General features: G+C 40.7%; 2 protein-coding genes across 2 annotated transcripts; one reads left to right on the top strand and one right to left on the bottom strand.

Moving 5' to 3' along the window:
• The first annotated feature begins 5928 nt into the window (after positions 1–5928).
• rad23b (RAD23 homolog B, nucleotide excision repair protein) lies at positions 5929–13614 on the top strand. The gene is made up of 10 exons (XM_071466555.1): positions 5929–6141; positions 7071–7152; positions 9557–9636; positions 10270–10451; positions 10545–10600; positions 11473–11600; positions 11789–11921; positions 12040–12167; positions 12632–12847; positions 13067–13614. Exons 1-10 carry the CDS (start codon positions 6076–6078, stop codon positions 13178–13180), a joined length of 1185 nt encoding a protein of 394 aa, XP_071322656.1. The 5' UTR covers positions 5929–6075; the 3' UTR covers positions 13181–13614.
• A 1828-nt stretch (positions 13615–15442) lies between these two features.
• klf4 (Kruppel like factor 4) lies at positions 15443–20001 on the bottom strand. The gene is made up of 5 exons (XM_071466554.1): positions 19661–20001; positions 19419–19530; positions 17826–18711; positions 16926–17096; positions 15443–16568 (listed from the first exon to the last, which is right to left on the bottom strand). The coding sequence occupies exons 1-5, from the start codon at positions 19663–19665 to the stop codon at positions 16393–16395; spliced, it is 1350 nt and encodes a 449-aa protein (XP_071322655.1). The 5' UTR covers positions 19666–20001; the 3' UTR covers positions 15443–16392.
• Between the last annotated feature and the right edge of the window lie 207 nt (positions 20002–20208).

Here is a 20208-nt window from a genome sequence, read left to right as displayed (position 1 = left end):
GAATTATTATTATTAGCTCTAAAATGTGGCATTTCCATACTTGACACTACGATTTTAAGAGATAAGACTGAGCCACAGTATGTGATAATTTGAAGATAAATTTGTGATACATGATGTATTTTTTTAATATACACTATATTGCCAAAAGTATTCGCTAACCTGCCTTGACTCGCATATAAACTTAAGCGACATCCCATTCTTAATCCATAGGGTTTAATATGACGTCGGTCCACCCTTTGCAGCTATAATAGCTTTAACTCTTCTGTCCACAAGGTTCAGGAGTGTGTTTATGGGAATTTGTGACCATTCTTCCAGAAGCGCATTTGTGAGGTCACACACTGATGTTGGAGAAGGCCTGGCTCTCAGTCTCTGCTCTAATTCATACCAAAGGTTGAGGTCAGGACTCTGCGCAGGCCGGTCAAGTTCATTCACACCAAACTCTCTCATCCATGTCTTTATGGACCTTGCTTTGTGCACTGGTGCACAGTCATGTTGGAAGAGGAAGGGGCCATCTCCACACTGTTCCCACAAAGTTGGGAGCATGGAATTGTCCAAAATCTCTTGGTATGCTAAAGCATTCAGAGTTCCTTTCACTGGAAGTAAGGGGCCAAGCCCAGCTCCTGAAAAGCAAGCCCACACCATAATCCCCCCTCCACCAAACTTTACACTTGGCACAATGCAGTCATACAAGTACCGTTCTCCTGGCAACCGCCAAACCCAGACTCGTCCATCAGATTGCCAGATGGAGAAGCGCGATTCGTCACTCCAGAGAATGCATCTCCACTGCTCTAGAGTCCAGTGGCGGCGTGCTTTACACCACTGCATCCAACGCTTTGCATTGCACTTGGTGATGTATGGCTTGGATGCAGCTGCTTGGCTATGGAAACCCATTCCATGAAGCTCTCTACGCACTGTTCTTGAGCTAATCTGAAGGCCACATGAAGTTTGGAGGCCTGTAGCGATCGTCTCTGCAGAAGGTCGGCAACCTCTGCACACTATGCGCCTCAGCATCCGCTGACCCCGCTCCGTCAGTTTACGTGGCCTACCACTTCGTGGCTGAGTTGCTGTCGTTCCCAATCGCTTCCACTTTGTTATAATACAACTGACAGTTGACTGTGGAATATTTAGGAGCGAGGAAATTTCACGACTGGACTTGTTGCACAGGTGGCATCCTATCACAGTACCGCGCTGGAATTCACTCTCCCTAGAGCGACCCATTCTTTCACAAATGTTTGTAGCAACAGTCTGCACGTGTAACCCCTTATGTTCTGCCTCACTCCAGCAGAATGACGAGACTGGCTTTGATCATGTTCACAGCATTTAATTTTCATCCTCTGTGTAAACAGATAAACAACACAATAGTGTGGTTGGCATTGTCCTCACACACAGCTCCAGCCCCATAACATGGAAGTCCAAGCAGCAAAAGGGGTGTGATTAAGACAGTCAATGTGATCGTATAGTTTTTACACAACATTAATTTTATTTTTATTTTTTTAACATGACATGAAATCATGAAATATTTTTCTCACAGCATCAACTATTTTTAGCCATGAACCTCTTTTTAAGTAAACAATGCATTAAAAAATGAAATACAAAATCAGATGCAAAGGCTCTCACCAATAAAAAAAATAAAAAATAAAATGGTACTAAACTAAAACGTTTCTTTTTTTTTTAATATAAAACATACCTGTGTAAACAGATAAACAACACAATAGTGTGGTTGGCGTTGTCCTCACTCACACACACACACACAGCTCCTGCCCCATACACAAAAAGAGACACACAACATGTACAATGAAGCTACATCAATACGTTGTCGCTACTGCGCAGTGCTAGCTAACAAGTTAGCAACTCCGCTCGGCCTAAACACAGAATTAACTGCACAATACCAACTTACTAACAGTTGCAAAACATTTCAACAATGTCTATATCACTCAACATATACTTTGTTTTCAGTGAAATTTGTGCATTGCAGATTAAAATAGAAAAGTCACGGAGCTGTGTGCACTACATACCATGGAAGTCCAAGCAGCAAAAGGAACCAGCTGCTGGCTTCCGGTAACTAAACCAACCACATCCGTCAAAATAAAATATCTCTCCAAAATAAAATACAACGGAGCCTTGCATAAATAAACCAAAAATAAACATCCATCAATATTAAAATAAAATAAGAACTAAATTAAAGGAACACTCTGTGGATTTTGACAAACTTCAAACAAACAAAACAACGTTGTTACACATGCCTAGGTGCTTGATTTTATAAACCTGTGGCCATGGAGGTGATTGGAACAACTGATTTCAATTATTTGGTTGGGTGAGTGAATACTTTTGGCAATATAGTGTATCTTCTGCATACTTAATATCACACATATCACTTCCTAGGGTGTAATATATAACTTCCGCTGCCCTCTAAATCATTAAATTATGCATCAGCACAGATGTCAAAGTATTAAAATTCCCAGCTTAGGAAGCCTCACTGAATAACACATTGAGAATAAGGTATAAGTTAAGTGTTTGAAGGGCAAAGGGACTGGTAAGGAAAATGCACATGTTTCCATTTGACGAGTGTCATTTTCCTAACTTTCCTAACAAATGGTGAGTGCTTCATGTCACTGAAGTCCTTCACTTGTAGTTTATGTTGAGTAAGAGTCTAATAGGAAGTCCCCACCATTTTTATTTGCTTAATTGTTTTTAAAACATATCAATCCTGTGCATGTGTATGTCTCTAGGTGGCAGAACACTTGAGGGGGGGTTGGCATAGCTGCTTTATTTCCATCATAACCAAGGCTCCTGAAAAGGCCAAGAGGAAGTGACCAGGGACAGGGAAAAATACCTGACCTTCTCCTCCGGAGCCAGCCTTATCTTACGATGATAACATTCTTTGCTTGATAGATAGACAAAAAATAATAATTGGGGAATCACAGTATTTGGCAGGTCTGTTAGAAGGCAAACTTTTAAATTAAATCAGTGCAGCTATTTAGGGATTGTCATGAAATTCATGATTGTCACGACATTCATGGTGTCTAAATGATGTATCCTAATGACTTTGGTGATTTCCTGATGTTCCCTGTTGTGCCACCAGGAGGTTCGTGTGTATGATTTTAAGTGAAATGTCTAAATATTATTGGAGTCATTGCCGTGAAATTTTGCAGACGTTCATGCCCGTGGCAGGATGAATTGTAATAACTTTGATTGAGTGATTTGAGTTTAGTGCTAGTTGGCAAATGTTAGCATGGTAACACACCAAACTAAGATGGAGACAATGGTCAAAGAAAATATACCTGCTAAACAACAACATTGTCATTGTTAGCATGTTAGCATGCTGTTTTTTGCATTTAGCTCAAGGCTTTACCAGTACAGCCTCACCGTATCTGCTAGCATAGCAAGCAGTCTCTGTGTAGTATTTGATACTCGGTGGAAACACACCGGTTTAATGATGCAGTAGTCTACATATTTAATTACTCCTCCAAAGTTAATCATATGCTGTGTAAAATGACCTCATGGTTATCCATTCTGGCTTTTGTGCAACCTGTTTCCAGTGACACATATGATTTTCTTTGCTACATGTCCAGAGAGACCCTGGAAAAAAACAGAAGTAGTGCCAGCAGCCTGTCCACAGGAAATAGCTCCAGGCTGAGAAGGCATCTCAGTGGCCTTCACTCTGCGTTACACCCTTCCACCCTTCTGTTTCTCTCTCTCTCTCTCTCTCTCTACTCTACTCCACACCCTCCAAGAGCTCTGCTGACCAAAACCACAAACCCTGCAAATGCAAATTGTGAGTGTGTACGTCTAGTGTGTCTGTGTAATGCACAGGCATGAAATGCCGAAGCTCTTGCACCCTACATACCACAAGTCATTCAGATCAGCCACACTTACATGTTTCACTGGTTCTTCATTTTGTTCTTGGAATATTCTCTAGTGTCTTCCTATTGAAAGTCTGGATTTCACACATGTCCTCTGCATTTCCTCCCCTGCCTGTTTTAGAAGGGGCTGGAGTCAGAAGAAGTCTTTATTTCACACGTCTAACATCATCACTTAAAAATATCTTCAAGTCACCTGAGATCAGGCTCTGATCTCTGTGGCTCACCACTTCAGAGGGGGCCGATGGCAGACTGACGACCCCTGGAGACAGGAGCAAGAGGAACAGCCACAGCGGGGAGAGGGGAAAGGAGGACACTGCTGCTGCTGCTGCTGCTGCTGAGTAGAGCAACATAAGGAATGTCTGGTGAGTGCATGCTCAGGCCAAGGCAGGCGAGGGCACTGCTCTTGTTGTAATAGCTGGATGACAGGGATAGAGGGAAAGAGGACTGAGAGCGGAGATGGAAGGGAAAGTCAGGACAGAAGGGGCGAAGAGTGGCAGAGGGACAGGGAGAGACAGTTGAGAGGAGTGGGAGAGACTCATGCATACAGTCGTAGAAAGTAATTCCTTGCTTGAGGGACCTGGGGTTCTTGAAACTTGTGATAACAGCACAGAACGCTATCTCGAGCTCAGCTAGGGCAGCATGTTTATTCCACCAGTGTCAGTCCTGAGAGGAACACGATGGAAAAATATCACAAACACTCCAAAATTAAGATGCAAGTAATGTTTTGATCACGTCTCCATTAAAAGTTGACACGTTCTTTCATGATTGATCCCTGAGATGCACAGACACAGCAGTGTCAAGATGTTAGATCTGTTTAAGAATTCCTAACACAAACATTAAAAGCACTGCAGTGCTCCAGCTTGCATAGTTGAATCGTTGCTCTGTCTGCTGCTCATAATGTCCTCAGCTGAATTGGAGTCAGCCTGAGTGCAGGGTAGTGTGTGTTCCTGAGAGGGTTACTTAAGAGTGTCTGCATCAGGCAATATTCGTACCTCCAGCTCAGAGAGAGTAAATTAACATTATTGTTCACTGTTACATTGTAAATTAGGAGTGTGTGTTTTTGTGTGAATGTACTGTTTGTGAAATATTAGAGAGGCCTTTAAAATGTGTTTCTCTTCTTTCATGTTTACTTTTCTGTTACCCTCCCTCGCCTCGGAAAATTACTGACAGTTAACTACATTATTGAGGTTTATTCTTATTTTTCAGAAGTGGAACTGTTGTAGAGAACTTGTACTGTGGTGGGCAAATATTCAAACCCATTTCTTAAAAATATTTGTAAAACAATATGTTAACCATGTTTATTTCCAGTAATTTTCAGCTTCAGCAGCACTTGTCAAATAAATGGACTCAATTAGCCAAATTATGTGAAATTATTACAAAAGTTGTTTAAAATGTGCTTTTGTAATGTTGAATCTCTGTTGTTATATTCTGCCCCACCCCCCTCCTTTTTAATGTTTGTCCTTATTACTGCTGTCATTGTTATTTTTTTCCTGTTATTAAAAATGGCGGAAAGTCAGTTCATTTATTCAAATGAAGTACCTAACTTTACTTTAAGAACTGCTACTTCTTACATCTTCTCTGCTCCGTTTTACAAACAAATATTGTACTTTTTACTCCACAACATTTATTTTATACTTGCTGCTCTTGATTTTACAGATAGATACAAACACAGGATCAGGTTATAAAACATGATACACGGCTGCATATTAATAAATAGTAAATAAAAAGACTAATTGGCTCAACATTGACAAACTACAACATTTGAAATGCTTTAATGCAGCAGTAATAATAATCCAATAAAAATCATATGGGCCTACAATAATTTTAACACCTTTGACAGAACAATCTACACAATGTGAGCTTTTACTTTTAATACTAAGCCAAGACTTGCCATGTGATTTTTCATACGTAAATTCAGTGTTAAATACAGGATTTTTTTTTTTTTATATATAGGGTGTTTTTTTTTTTACTTTTATTTAGCTCAAGGTCACAATGAATACTTCCCCCACAGGTGAGTTTCAGTGAAATGTCGCTGTGATGCTAACGTTGACCGGCGGAGGCGCTGTAGCCTGGCGGACTCACACAGAAGAAGAGAGGCGAACAGTCATGGCGGCTGACAGTTTGTAATTAGCCAACAAAAACAGCAAAGCTTCTTGCAAGTTGGATTTACAGCGTTTAAACCAGGAGCGGGGATAAAAACACAGTCGGCAAAATGCTGATAACCTTGAAAACCTTACAACAGCAGACGTTCAAAATCGATATCGACGATGAGGAGACGGTAAGAGCTGAAACCATGCATCTGTGAAGGGGGTGGAGTGGGAGTTGGGTATGTCCTGGAACCGAGTCCTTCAGTTTTTGAGAATTTAAAAAATGGGGCGATCGATATATGGGTCTGCGTATACACGGCGGATTAATCTCAGATTTTATTTCATAATTTTTGGGGTTAATACGGCTCGTTTGGGACCCTGAACCCGAGTCATATTCGCGATATTTATTAAACACTGGCTAGGAAAGTTGTTTGTATCGTCAGCATTTAGCCGTAGCCCACTTCAGGTTCCAAACGGGGGGGGGGGGGACAAGATGACAAGTGAACGCAGCATTAACCGCAGTAAGTTATGCTAAACTATCGCTGTTCATTTAGTGTTAAACAAGTAAACAAAAGCATGACGGTAGCTGTTAATTAACGTTATTTAATCTCGTTAACTGAGATAACGTTAGCTTGAACTTAAACTAGCGTAAACCAGCGCTAAACGTCACGTTAAAATAAAATCCATATGTAACCGTCGATGACTGAGCTCTGATGGCCACTGTTCATTTTAGTACAAATTCACATTTTGGCGCTTTGCTTTTCATTAACTTTTACTTTCGGTGAGTATAGTGACGTGAAACGTGACCATTACATATTATGAACTTTTCTTCAGGTGTAAAACATTTAGCTGTAGTATGAACTCAGTGTTCAACAGGGTTTTTGAGTTAGTCAGTTAGTTAGTTAGTTAGACTTGAGAGGCTGAAGTGCCATGTCTATTAAACTCCAGTTTTATGATGGTGCTAGTAGTAAACCATGTGCACACTTTGTACTTTATTTTTAACTCGTGATATAACCAGGGCCCTGGGCAGAAAAGATGATTCTTTTTGTATTATTATGTTATTATATTCTGGTGATAAATTATGAATAAATGATGAATTCGTGTTGCCTTTATTTCACAGGTAAAGACATTAAAAGAGAGGATTGAAGAGGAGAAGGGAAAAGACAATTTTTCAGTTGCTGGACAGAAACTGATATATGCTGGTACGTTGTCCACGGTTGATGATTTTAATAAAAGTTTGGATTTTTTTTCTTTTGCTTGATAAATGACTGAAATGGAGAATTTTATATTTTTCTGCCCACTGACTAATGGATTAATCAACTAACGATTGCAGCTCTAGCTTAAACTGTCCTTGGTTTTCAGTGGCTTACTGTGAGAAGTACACAATACACAGAAATTCTGGCAAAATGTCTACCTTACATTTTTATTGCATTTATATATTGGGTTTTGATCTAATTTCTGCAACCCATTGACGTTTGCAATTCATTAGTGATGCTGATAGTATTAGAAAAGTAAAGGGTAAGAAAATATAGTTTGCCTCACAGATTTCCTTTATTGGTTTTCAGTAGTATTAATGCTTTCAATTGAGAAGTTGGTGTGACTTTCTATTACTATTATTATTATTATTATTATTATTATTAGTAGTAGTAGTAGTAGTAGTAGTAGTAGTAGTAGTATTTGCTAATATACACAATACACAGCAAAGCTGAGGAGACTCCTGTGCATCATCACACAAATGTTAAATTATTCAAAATAGTAACATCTTAAAATAATTGTATATCTTTTTAAGTTGATGTATAGGGTGTTTGATCTTATGTTCAATTAAAAACAAACAGGTTGGATAGACATTAAATAAAATGGGCCACAAAGTACAAATTCAATGCAACAAAAGTGAGTGATATCCAATAAAAACTGCATAAACAATGTTATAGAATAACCTGAACACCACAGCTTTCACAGTTCTGGCCTGGGTTGTGTCTAATGCAGTATGACTCCACATGGTATGGAAGTGCCTGAACAAGTGAGAAACCAGATTGTGAGACTTTGTAAAGATGGGAAAGGGTACAAGAGCATCAGTAGGCGACTGAGCATAAGCTGAAACACAGTTGGAGCATAACAGAAGGCGCAGTGGCCATCCTTGAAAAATGGCGCCACGCAGTTCGCTATTTACACACACACACACACACACACCCTGCCTTGAAAAACAAGACACATAAATGCTTCTGATATGGCACAAGGATTATCCGTGGAAAATTCTTTTTTCAGTGACTGATCAGACATTGCATTACATCAACTCATGTGGATGGCATTCAAGTAGAAAACTCCATAAAACATATAAAATATTAGAGAAATTAAAGAGTGGTATCTCACTAATGAAAGGTGTACTTAGTTTTGTTGTATTTGGTTTTTAAATGGACTTTTCATTATAGTTTAATTAGTCCAACCTTTCTGTTTTTCAAATTAATTGGCTTCATTCATCCTGTGCTGTGGCTAAAAACAGCACAGGATGAAACAGAAATTGTATATTAAACGGACAGAAATTGTAATTACTCAACATTTTAGTGGGATTCACCAGCGGTGTGCTCAGTTTTGTCGCTAACTAACTGAAACTGCTGGCTGCTGTTTACTTCATTGGTGGTTCTCTCTTGCTCACACTACTGTGCAGTTCCGGGTTTTTACTGGAGCACTGTTTGCAACTCTTGACAGACTCTGAGTAAACTGACAAATGTTGTAAATAAATTGCCCATAAACAATGCTTAAACAGGATCAGGAAAATGTGGTGATTAGATTTAGTTTTAGTTTATTTTGTTGTTTGATTCAATTTCTGAGTCACAGCATGGGGATATTGTTTGGTTTACAGTTGGATTAAAGCCTGAGCCTTTAAGTGGTATTCAGACAGTTGGCAAACTCCTTGCTTTCCTCTCAATCATATTATGTCAAATTTTGATGCGTTGTAGTACAACTTATGTAATTGTAAATAAAGATCTAATTTCACATCTGTAATAGCTGTTGCATTGTTATGCAAATGTTCACCCACTGGATTGTGCTCATCCATTCAAAGGCCTAAATCAAGATATTTTGTTCATATCATTTTAGTTATTGGATGATGTTGTACAAATGTAATGCAATGCTGTAGAGAGGTTAACAGGATTGCTAACATATACACAGAACTGCTGAAGGGTTGCCTGCCTTCATATGTCTAAACAGGTGTTGTGATTAAAGGTGCATTCAGACAAAAAACACTTTAACTTGTCTTTTAAAGTAATCAAACATGACAAAATTCCAATGGAGGTTGAAGGCATTTCATAGGCGCAGTGTATGTGATGTGCTGTAGAAGCATATTGTTATATGTTAAGCAGTGGGGTTTTATGTGACCTACTTAATGTGGTTTTCAGACACTTACACGACACAAAATAAAAGCAGAACCTTATTGGAAAACAAAAAGATGTGGTGACAAAAGCAGACGATTAAACAGCTCAACAATCTTGAGACAATTGTTCAATGTAACAATGTGGTACAATTTTTTGTTAGACCCCTGCATGTTGTTTCAGAGTTTATGGCCGTTAACATCAACAAAGTTGTGACTCATTTTTCTGTTTCTTCCAGGTAAAATCCTCAACGATGACACAGCCCTCAAAGAGTATAAAATCGATGAGAAGAACTTTGTGGTCGTCATGGTGACAAAGGTTCAGGAATAAAAAAAACTACTTATTTAATACTTTTTGAGTAGCTCTATTTAAGATGTGCTGCTATTGATTTAAAACTGGCTAAATTGGTTAGTATTCTGCTCATACTGAAGGTATGGAGAGGCTATTTTAGTCCTGTCCAAATCTTCCTGCTGTAAAATATAGTACAAACACCTAGTGCAGGACAGTAAAGAAAGTGGCGATCAGGCTGTACTTTGTTCATGCAGAACTGTTCAGCAGTCAGATGATTGAATTGCATCACAGATTTTATTGAAGGCATGGTATTACATTGGGGGAAAAAAGATATAGAATGAAACAGGACTGTGTGTCTACAAATGTTCATTATAGCAAGACTCAGACTAAGGGGCAAAACATTGTGATTTGGGTAACCCTATTCAGGAGGAAACTCGATATGCCAATCAGAATATATGGAAGAAAGCTCAAGTTAGCTGGCTATATCATCGGGTTGTGATTGTCTAGTATAGCCTTTTATTAGTATATCTCAAGATCGCCAAGTCATTCCTTCACTTTGCTTCAAAGTGAATCAACATTTTAATGACAACTTATGAGCAAATGACCCATGAAGTGCTATTGATGAAGTGACATATTTTTACATTTTAAATTGTCCCACAGGCTAAAACAGCCTCAGCCGCCCCACAGCCTTCATCTGCCACTTCAGCTCCCAGCACTACAGCTCCCGCAGCACCTCCCGCCACATCGTCCAGCTCAGAGAACACAACAGAGCGTGCCTCTACGGACGACAAACCGGATGAGAGACAGTCTTCGACTGCTGAACCAGCTTCCTCCCCAGTCGGGTAAAGATGAGTCGATGTTTGTCATCAACTGTTGATCTGATATTGGCGCGTTTCACTTTGAGAAGTGATGCCTGAGTCTGTTTTCTCTTGTAGAAGCTCTGAGGCATCAACAAACACAAACCTAATTGATGAGGCAGTTTCAAATCTAGGTAAGGCTGCATTTGTAAACCTAACTTGTAATTCATTATTGTTTGACTTTTTATTGGTGCTCGATCTGACAGAAGTTTAATGATGAATTTGATTTGTGTGGGTTCACTTTAGCCCACATTATTTCTTGTTGATACCCATAGCGTGCTGTTTTTGATGTATTGTAATCAATAAGCAGTCTGATTCCTCAGCTCAGTCAAACATAATCCCACAATCCCCTGTGGCCACATACTCTGAACTTTGCAAATATTGCTTTGCTCAAAGCAAATCCTTCAGGTCTTAATTATCATGACTCATATAGTCATGATGTTGATTTTCAGCGTTTGAGGCAGGTTGTTTATTTTTATCGGACACAGTAGAGAAATTAATCTTTATGTATTATAACTCTTGAAATCATCTTCCTCTGTTATGCCTTAAAGTTGTGCTCAACTGATACTGTTTTTGTTTAATATGCTTTCATAGGATTACATTTTAGTTGTGTTTTCTGTGTTATGTAACCTTAAAAACATGGGAGCAGAACATGTCTCTTGCTTCACAGTAAGGTCATATTTTAAATATTTTATTTAATTCTTCATGCATATTAATGTGCGTTTAAAGATTTGTCTTCTTCAAATCATTTCTTCCTGGTGACCGTCACAGTTTGTCACCCATGTTTTAAAGTAAATGACTAATGCACATTTTATGTCCAATAGTGAAAGACAACTTGACATTATTTTTTGCGAATATTGGGTCATTGACAATTAACATGTAGTTTTTCTGAAATAGCTTTAGATTATGTTAATTACGTTGCTACACCTGAGAAAACAAAACATAACAGACTCTGGCGCCACTATTGAAATGCATTTGCCATGTTGGTGCTTGTTTGTTCCTTTAGTGACAGGCCCATCATACGACGCCATGGTAAATGAGATGATGCTCATGGGCTATGAGAGGGAGCAGGTGGTAGCGGCTTTGAGAGCGAGCTTCAACAACCCAGACAGAGCTGTGGAATACCTGCTCACAGTAAGAACGGTGTTATGTCTATAGACGCAGCAAATGTGTCTTAGGCCACATACCAAACCAGCCAAAGTGGTTTAATGCTTGATGGGTCTACAAGTAGTTCTGAATCTCAAAATAACAGTGTAACATCCAATATTGTTCAGTATTTATGATGAATTTTTAGTTAGTGTATTCCATGACTTTTCTGTCAGGGTATCCCAGGCAGGGATCAGGGCAATGCGTCAGGTCCTGATGCAGTGGTGCCTCCAGTGAGTGGAGCTCAGACTGCACCCACAAGCGGTATTAGCGTCCCCGCCAACACTGGCTCTTCACCAAGTACTGGAGGTAAACGGCGCCACAATATTCTGTGTATTCCATCAGCCTCAGCAAGCAAATGTTTGTTTCTGTAATTATATTTCTCTGACTGTCTTGTTGCCTCCTGCTGGTTACGCTTTCCTCTCAGGCAATCCCCTGAGTTTCCTACGGAATCAGCCCCAGTTTCATGTGATGCGACAGCTGATCCAGCAGAATGCGGCCCTCCTCCCAGCCCTACTGCAGGAGATTGGCAGGGAAAACCCCGAACTGTTGCAGGTGAAGCACTGACAGAGCTTGATGTGTTTTTAAATATGAGTGTTGGGGGGGGGGGGGCCCTTGACACAGTTATGACTGAATAAACTCGTGGTTTTATCGCTGGAGTTAAAGGTCACTTAAAGGGACAATCCAGTGATTTTACACATGACGTTCTGTTTACTCATCACGAGGAGTACTCCACAGTCTTTGAGAACTGTTCTATAGAATGTGTCTGGCTCTTGAGGGAGCTGTCTAAAATTTCAAAAATAATACTGCCCATTAGTTGCATTACGGGAATTGTAGGATCAAGCGTTTTGGGACCTTGACCCTCACTAAAGACTCAAAGTCAGGATTTTGAGCATTCTTTGTGAGACCCCCAAATTTATTGGTAAAAGAAACATGCAACTATAGGATGTTTGTTGGATGTTGTTTGTATTTTTTCATCAAGTGATATAATAATGCCTAATGCTCATTTGCCACTGTAGGAGATTAGCAGCCACCAAGAGCAGTTCATCCAGATGCTGAATGAACCCAATCCAGAACCCGTGCCGGTTGCTGGCGGAGGTGGATCAGGAGGAGCCGGAGGAGCCGGAGGCGCTGGAGGAGCTGGAGGAGCTGGAGGAATGGGAGGTGATACAGCCGGCGGAAGTCACATGAGCTATATCCAGGTCACACCACAGGAGAAAGAGGCCATCGAGAGGGTGAGGAGGAACACAACACTGTCATTAACTCTCTCTAAGTCCAAACGTCAGCACAGAAGTACTGGAATATGATGCACAACTCTGATGATGTTGCCAAAATCCTCACTTTAAGTTTTATTCTTCACATAATGGAGACTGATCAAACAAGAAACACAAATTGCCATTTGCTTATTAAAGTATTGTTTGGCTAATTTGCACCACTTCTCTCTTTAATTCCAGCTAAAAGCCTTAGGGTTTCCAGAGGGACTTGTTATACAAGCCTACTTTGCTTGTGAGAAGAACGAGAACTTGGCCGCCAACTTCCTTTTACAACAGAACTTTGACGATGATTAAAAGAGCCATCCTTATTTTGACTTCTTCTTTTCTTATTCCTTCCTCTACTTTTTGATTGCTGATATTGAATATATGTGTACAACAAGCCTTTTACATTTCCAAAAAAAGTTTTATTCACCACTTCCACATTCACCTCTCTTAATAACACTGGATCATTATCACAAGGACAGGCTGTTGTTTGTGATCAGTTTGAAATGGAGGAACAATTAAAGTACAATAACTTTGCATCAGAAATCACCTGTGTGCTATCGATTTTTTTAAACACTTTAGTTAAGATCTTATTTTTTATGATAATTGTTTGCAATGGCAGTACGTTTCATCCTATAAGTGGGGTTAGTTCGGGGTAAATCTGGGTATTCATGCACTCTTAGTATTCTGTTTTCTGAGTTGATAAGTAATGGAAATTTTGAAAATTAAAGCTGTGCATAAACCAACATGTATAGCACTGGTTCTTTTCCTATTTAACATCCCTCATCTGCATGTGAATCGACAGGACTCTTGGCAGGAGCTGTGGAACAAAGTCTGAACTGCAATGCATATATGAAGGCATTTCAACATGTATAAAGTTTATATACATGTCATAGGGTTTAGTTGCAATGACTGTCATTTTTACAGAAAAAATAAAGTTTTCAAGATAAATGAAAGCTGTGCCTGTTCTGCTGTGTTTGCTTGGAGTGTGACTGCAGAAATCAGAATGTACCGTGCAACTTCCCTGCAAGTACTTTGCCTTTAAAGAATAACTGGACCCTGGAAAAGTCTGACGTTGCACCACACTTGATTTACAGGGCAATGAAAACAAACTGTCCTGACTCCACTGGCACTAATAAAGGTGTAAAATGTCCAAAAAGATAACTTAAAAAAATGTATTTAGTACAGATGGAAACTTATTTGATCGACATTTTCCAACCCACACCTTAAATTTTGCTGTTCTTACTCCAGAATTGTTTGATGAATTATTTATCAAGGACCTAAAAGGCGGTTTCCACAGTGATGCTCCATTAAGGGACTTAAAATGAGTTTAAAACTGAGTTCACCTATAGGGGGCAACATAGACCACAACATGTTTCCTGAAGTCAATACCAAGCTCTGTCTTCCAGCCTGAAGATGAGTTGACTTGAAAACCACAAAATGGGTCCATATCTAAAAATTGAAGAACATTGGAGTTAACTAATAAAACAGTTTGGCCTCTACAGATAACTGAAATAAGTAAATTGTTAGACTTCACATCAAGGGACTTTCATAAGCACACAATTTGGTTTCACTATAAACATGGGTTTTTATGTCATTTGAACATTTTCTTACCATTAATAGGATGTAAATTACTCTTCCTTTGCTCGTTTAAGTCTTTATTAAGTTTAATGACACATACGTAAATACATAACTGATCTTTTTTATTATTTAATTTGAAAGGTTTGAGGAAATATCAGTATAAATATCGATATTTTTAATGAAGTCATCATGTTTTCATTAAACTGCAATTTGGAACAACTTCTCTGTTTACTGTTTGTATTTTAAGAGACATTCAAAGATATGCAAGTATTGCTGGGTTTCTATGCTGAGACCACTTGAGCATGTAAATGTTGCTGACTGTGCTTTAAAGACAACATTAGCTTTTCTTTACTGTACAAGTTGATCTCTCAGTTGTTGAGTGGATAACAAGCATATAGCAGGATTTCATGTATATAATTTTTGTATTGCAATATTGCCATGCAACTTTTTGTGAAAAAAATGAATGTAGGTGGATACAGTATGTACATACACTGCAAAAAAAAAAAAAAAGATGCATAACCATAATAATCACATAGCAGAAACATATCACGACACTATCTTACTGTAGCATCTTCATGAGTTTCATTCATATTGTGCACCTGAGAGCTCCAGCACACAGTGGCGGTCAGATTTGGTGTCACCCTTGAATGTCAGCCAGTAACTCAGTTGTCCTTCCCATTCTTCCCGCTGACAGGTAGAAAGAGAACCCCATGGAAACAGGACAGTGAAGGAGTGTATTTTTTGAAAATCTTTTTCACAGCAGCATTGTGTTAGTTTGCCTGTGGCAATCTCGTGATTATCAGGGGGATATTATGTGTGAGCTGACTGAGCTATTGTCGCCATTTAAACGTGCTTCTCCATTACACTACCAGGGAAATCTACAATTACTCAAACTAATGATGTTCAAGAAAACATCACTTAACAGGCATGTTATTTTTATAAAAAGAATTTTTGTTTGATAAAGGTGTAGATAGAGTATAGGTATCATCATGGTTTTCTTATTTCAAATACATTTTATTTTATTATACTGTAAAATACAAAACAATAACAAAGCAATTTTATTTACAAATTTACAAAACTTAAGATTATATTACATATTTATGCTATAAACAAAACATCTTTGTTCAGAGTTACTCATTCCATACAAAAATATGAATGTCTCATATAAATTATTGCACTTCGCAACTGCAGTGCATTGAAGATTGCCATCACCATTTCAAAAGTGAAGTGTTCACCTGATTTAAGTCAGATTGTGGAAGAGGTTTCCAAGAAACGCACAAACAACCATATGGCACTTTTTCATAGTTTTCACCCATTTGTATCTTTTCCTTAATCTTTGGTACCTTTTCTTTAAAAAAAACAAACAACCTTCTTCAGAGTCACTGAGCACCATTCTGTATAAATTAACATTGTACCTGAAATTAATGGCATTGCAGGTGAAATGTGTACATAAATATAGATGTATTTATTAATACAGTATTTTGAACAGTGTGTAGTTGTTAACAGAGCCTATAAATGGCATGTTGCTGGTAGAAGGCCTCTGGAGATGTTTGTCTGTTGCTCCTGGCTTCCCTGACAAAAATACATTTCCAGTTAAAAGTTGTTGGCACCTGGTCCTCCAAGTTTTGTCGGTTAAATAAGACACATTCCAGTTTGGTCCCTTTCATAAAGGTTTACAACCCTGACAGAGAGGTCTCGTCGAGTCACCTGCACAATGTGCAAAGACGGGAGCAGTCTTGGGAGAAATTCTAGGCTCTTGGGGGAGTAATGCTCTTTTTGCCGTGAACACCACAGCTTGTCTTGTTGCTTGACGACGGCTTGAAGGCAAATTATGGTTTTTAAAAAGTGTAGGTCACAAGTTTGTTCAGGGTTGTGCTAACATTTTTTTTTTTCTTTCAGGAGCCTTCATCCATCGCCATCCAATCTGATCCTCTAACCAAGTCTCATAAGTGTCTCTTCATATGGAGAGCAAGGTGGTCTGACCTTGAGAAGGCCCGGTCGCATTTCTGACACTGAAATGGCCGGTGGCCTGTGTGTTTCCTGTAGTGGCGTGTGAGCTCGTCCGAACGTGCAAACTTCCAACCACAGCCCTCCCAGTCGCAGTGGTAAGGCTTCTCCCCTTTGATGGAAACACAATACACATATGGAGCAGTTAGTACTGGCCCTGAGGTTAAACTGGCCCAACCTTCCCCACCTCCAGGAGAAAAGAGGTCCATCCTGTCCTGCAGCTAGAGTATAAAGGCCAAGCTGATCAGACCAGAGTTTGCATTTGAGCAGAGATCAGTATCAACCTGTTTCACTGCACCTGCTAAACCCTAACCCTAACTGCACCCTAACCCCCATTCATGACTCCATAATTGTATAAGCGTTTGTACCCAGAGTGAAACAGACGTGGCTGTTTTGTTATCCAGCCCGGAGCAATGAAAGTACAAAAAATACAAAAAAAACCCCAGAACATTAACATGCAGTCACATACCTGTGTGTGTGCGGTGATGGGCTTTGAGATGGGAGCTCTTTGTGTATGTTTTCCCGCAGCCAACATAGTCGCACGTGTGTGTGGCGACTCTCTTCCTCGGCCAGGAACGCCTACCACGTTTGGGCTTTGGTTCCTCTGGCAAGCAGTCGCCACTGGAGATCATGAGGGGCTCTGGGGGGGTGTCAAAAGAACATGATCAACATCACTGTACCTCATCATACTACCACATGTAGAGAAAAAATGTATAAAGTATAAATATATCAGAGATCACACAGTGCAATAAGGTTAAACATTCTGTTTTTTTGCTTACATGAAAGGCAGGTTAAATTTTATTTTTAGCTTTGCTAAAGAGATGCCGCACTTCAGATGCCTAAACTGCAGAATGTCCCTTATCATTAAAAATTAGGTGTTTTTTTGTTGTTGTTGTAAACTTTATGCTGCCTCAGAAAATTTTCTTTTTGAGCAACACAAGTACACAGCCAGTATTTCAAAATACTTAATAGTACTACAGTGTAAAAAGGCACAAAGTGGCACAACCAATAAGAGCAACAAGACAACACTGATTCAATGAAAACAGAACATCTGTATGTGGTCATGCCCTATATTTATTATTGTGTGTTTATGAAGAACTTCATGATGAAAAGAGGATTCTTTTTGCCATGGGATGTAGCTTTTAGACCGTATGAATTGTTTTATGGTATGGGGTATAATCAAAGCCTGTCAGGTGGTATAAGATGTATTTAAATAGACTTTATGGAGTTTGGTTTTATATTTGTTGTCTTTACGTGTATGTTTTCCTTTAATGGAACAAAAGCTTAATAAAGGTTTCCCCACATTTAAGTTACTGACTTCAGTAGACAGAGAGATTACAAGAAAGTATATGAAGAAATGTGCTCTAACCTTGGTACTGCATGGAGGATGACTGAGGGTAGGAGGAGTAGCCCTGCGGGGAGCTATGGTGGTATCCCTGGGGAGGTAGGGGGATCTGAGCATGGGGATGCCCCAGCACCTGGTGCTCCCGGCTCAGTGGATGGTCTGGGGAGAGGGAAGAGGATGAGGATAACCTGCCGCCTGTCATGGACCGCCCTCCGCCAGGGAACCCATGTAGATCCAAGTGGCTGGGGCGCTGCTGCTGGCTCCCCCGGCCCTGGGAGTTTACCCCAGCCAAGTGTAGGTCCATGGGCTGTGAGATGGTGCAGTTACCGGGGTTCTCCTGCTTTATCCTGTGGCATGTAAAGGGCGGTGAGGCACGTGAAGGAGTTGGGTCTGACACGGCATTAACGCACGCCTTGCTTACGTTCACGCCTTGGCTGTATTCTCCCATGTCCATTGTTGTCTTGACCACAAACTTGCCATGGAGGCTGGTGGGGTGGAGGTATGCTGGGTCCAACTCGGGTCTCATGAGCTCTGCCACAAAGCCTCCAGAGGGCGAAACGTCATTTATATCAGGGATGGTGTAGAGCAGGTCACTGGCAGTGCCCTGAGGCGAGGGGAGAGGGTAAGTTGAGGAGAAAGAGCCCGGGGAAGGAGACAAGGCCTGGCCAGAGGTGCATGCCATGGCCTCCTCCTGCTGTTGCTGCTGTTGTTGCTGCTGCTGCTGCTGCTGCTGCTGAAGAATGGAGTTGGACAGAATAAAGTCGTAGTCCAAGTCCAGGTCTGGCTCTGTGTCTTTCTTGGACATGCTGTGGCTTGTTGTGCTGGTGGCAGTGGGATGGTCTGGGTCAGGGCAGTTGCTTCCGGTTGGCACACTGGGTCTCTTAAGATGGGACAACTCCTCCTTCCATCTCTAGAGGAAAGTTACAGAAGCATTAATGACTGTAAAAGCACAAGCTGCTTGTTTGTGTCATGTTATCTTTTATAAGATACAGACAGTAGTCGAGAAAATCACACTTGTCCTACCTAGAAATGAGTGCCTGTTTCTAATAGAGAAGGATTTCAGATAAAAGTAAAAGTTCATGCTTCAAGGAGAAAGAGAAAGAAAGAGAAAGAGTGTGACAGCTCAGCTACAGAGCTAAGTCTGGTGTAGCAAGTGTCCTTGGCACAGAGCACTTCCTAGAATACAGATTGGTCATATCCATCATGAAAGTGCACTGGGAAGCACAAGGAGTGGCATATAGTTGGTAAGTAGCACTTGTCTTTGATGAATAAACAGCGAGCTATGTAGAAAAAGATCAGGCTCTGAGTGCCACTCTTGTAATCCATGTGGAGCCTATTGCACAGCATTTTTTTTTTTTTTACAGTATCCTGATTGGGCATCTCTGTGGAGTTTGAAAACCTACTGGAGAAGCCTATGCAAACTGGTTCACGCCCCAGTACAGCGTGGTGTCGAGCCCCGGCCGTGCGCATAATAACACGGGAACAACACATTTGCAAACAGCTACGATGTGAGTGAACTGCACAGGCTACATACCCCCCCCCCCCCCCACTCCACGGATCTCCTTGATGCCCGTGGCTACCTGGCATGCAATAACAAGTGACCGCAGGCATACTCACTAAATTGGCACTTCCTATGGATTTGCTCTTGACAGTGGGGCCGCTGGCAAACGTGGATATGGATGGCAGAAGCGTCCCACCTAAAGCCATCTCGACGTCATTTGGAGGCTGCCTGAAATTAAACAGAAAAGACCGTAAATCCTTGCGGAGGGATCCCGGAGCACGGAGCGCAGCCCGCTGTAGTCCACTAGTAGGTGTTCATCTGTCAGACGCTCTTATTAAAAGTTTGCCCAGGTCCGCACCTCATCAGGGAGAATCTGGATGTGGAGTCCTGCCGGCTGCTCGTCGGTGTGACTGCACTGGGTGTTTTTTTTTTTTTTGGTTAAATATCCCCGGGTTTAAAGTTTCTGCTCCGCGTCTCGCCTTAAGCTAGGTTCCAGGACATGTTGCCGCCGATGGGCGCGCCGGGTGGAAGCAGCCAGACAGACTGACTGACTTTTTAACGCTAAAGCAAGGATTTTTTTTTTTTTTTTTTTTTGGTTTAATTTTTTTTTGTTGTTGTTGTTGTCACGGGAAGGCAGAGAGGCGACGGACTGGGGGAATCCCTCACGCCTGTTGCCATGCAGGGACCGGCAGCCTGAACTGAGAAAACCGCGTAAGAGGTATCCTTAAATTACTTTGGGCTGGACACGCCTTTCGTTGCCCGGCAACAAGCGCGGAAAAACATCACGTGGGGGGAGGGTGAGTAAGGAGGGAGTAGACAGAGGGGGAGAGAGAGAGAGAGAGGGAGAGGGAGAGAGAGGTTTTGTTTGTATTCATAGCAACGGCGCCTATCCTTACTGCCGCTCGC

The sequence above is a fragment of the Trachinotus anak genome, unplaced genomic scaffold (assembly GCF_046630095.1).
Source record: "Trachinotus anak isolate AG129_WGS33_773 ecotype Australia unplaced genomic scaffold, CSIRO_AGI_Tana_v1 ptg000028l, whole genome shotgun sequence".
In the NCBI taxonomy this organism is placed as follows: Eukaryota; Metazoa; Chordata; class Actinopteri; order Carangiformes; family Carangidae; genus Trachinotus; species Trachinotus anak.
This window is presented reverse-complemented; position numbering and strand designations above follow the sequence as displayed.

Coding starts and splice junctions, on each gene's coding strand:
- rad23b (XM_071466555.1), top strand. CDS start 6,076: ATGCTGATAACCTTGAAAACCTTACAACAGCAGACGTTCAAAATCGAT. Junction 9,637..10,269: donor TGGTCGTCATGGTGACAAAG/GTTCAGGAATAA, acceptor ATTGTCCCACAG/GCTAAAACAGCCTCAGCCGC. Junction 10,601..11,472: donor TGAGGCAGTTTCAAATCTAG/GTAAGGCTGCAT, acceptor TTGTTCCTTTAG/TGACAGGCCCATCATACGAC.
- klf4 (XM_071466554.1), bottom strand. Junction 18,712..19,418: donor CCATAGGAAGTGCCAATTTA/GTGAGTATGCCT, acceptor ACTTTCCTCTAG/AGATGGAAGGAGGAGTTGTC. Junction 16,569..16,925: donor CCATCACCGCACACACACAG/GTATGTGACTGC, acceptor TTTCCATCAAAG/GGGAGAAGCCTTACCACTGC.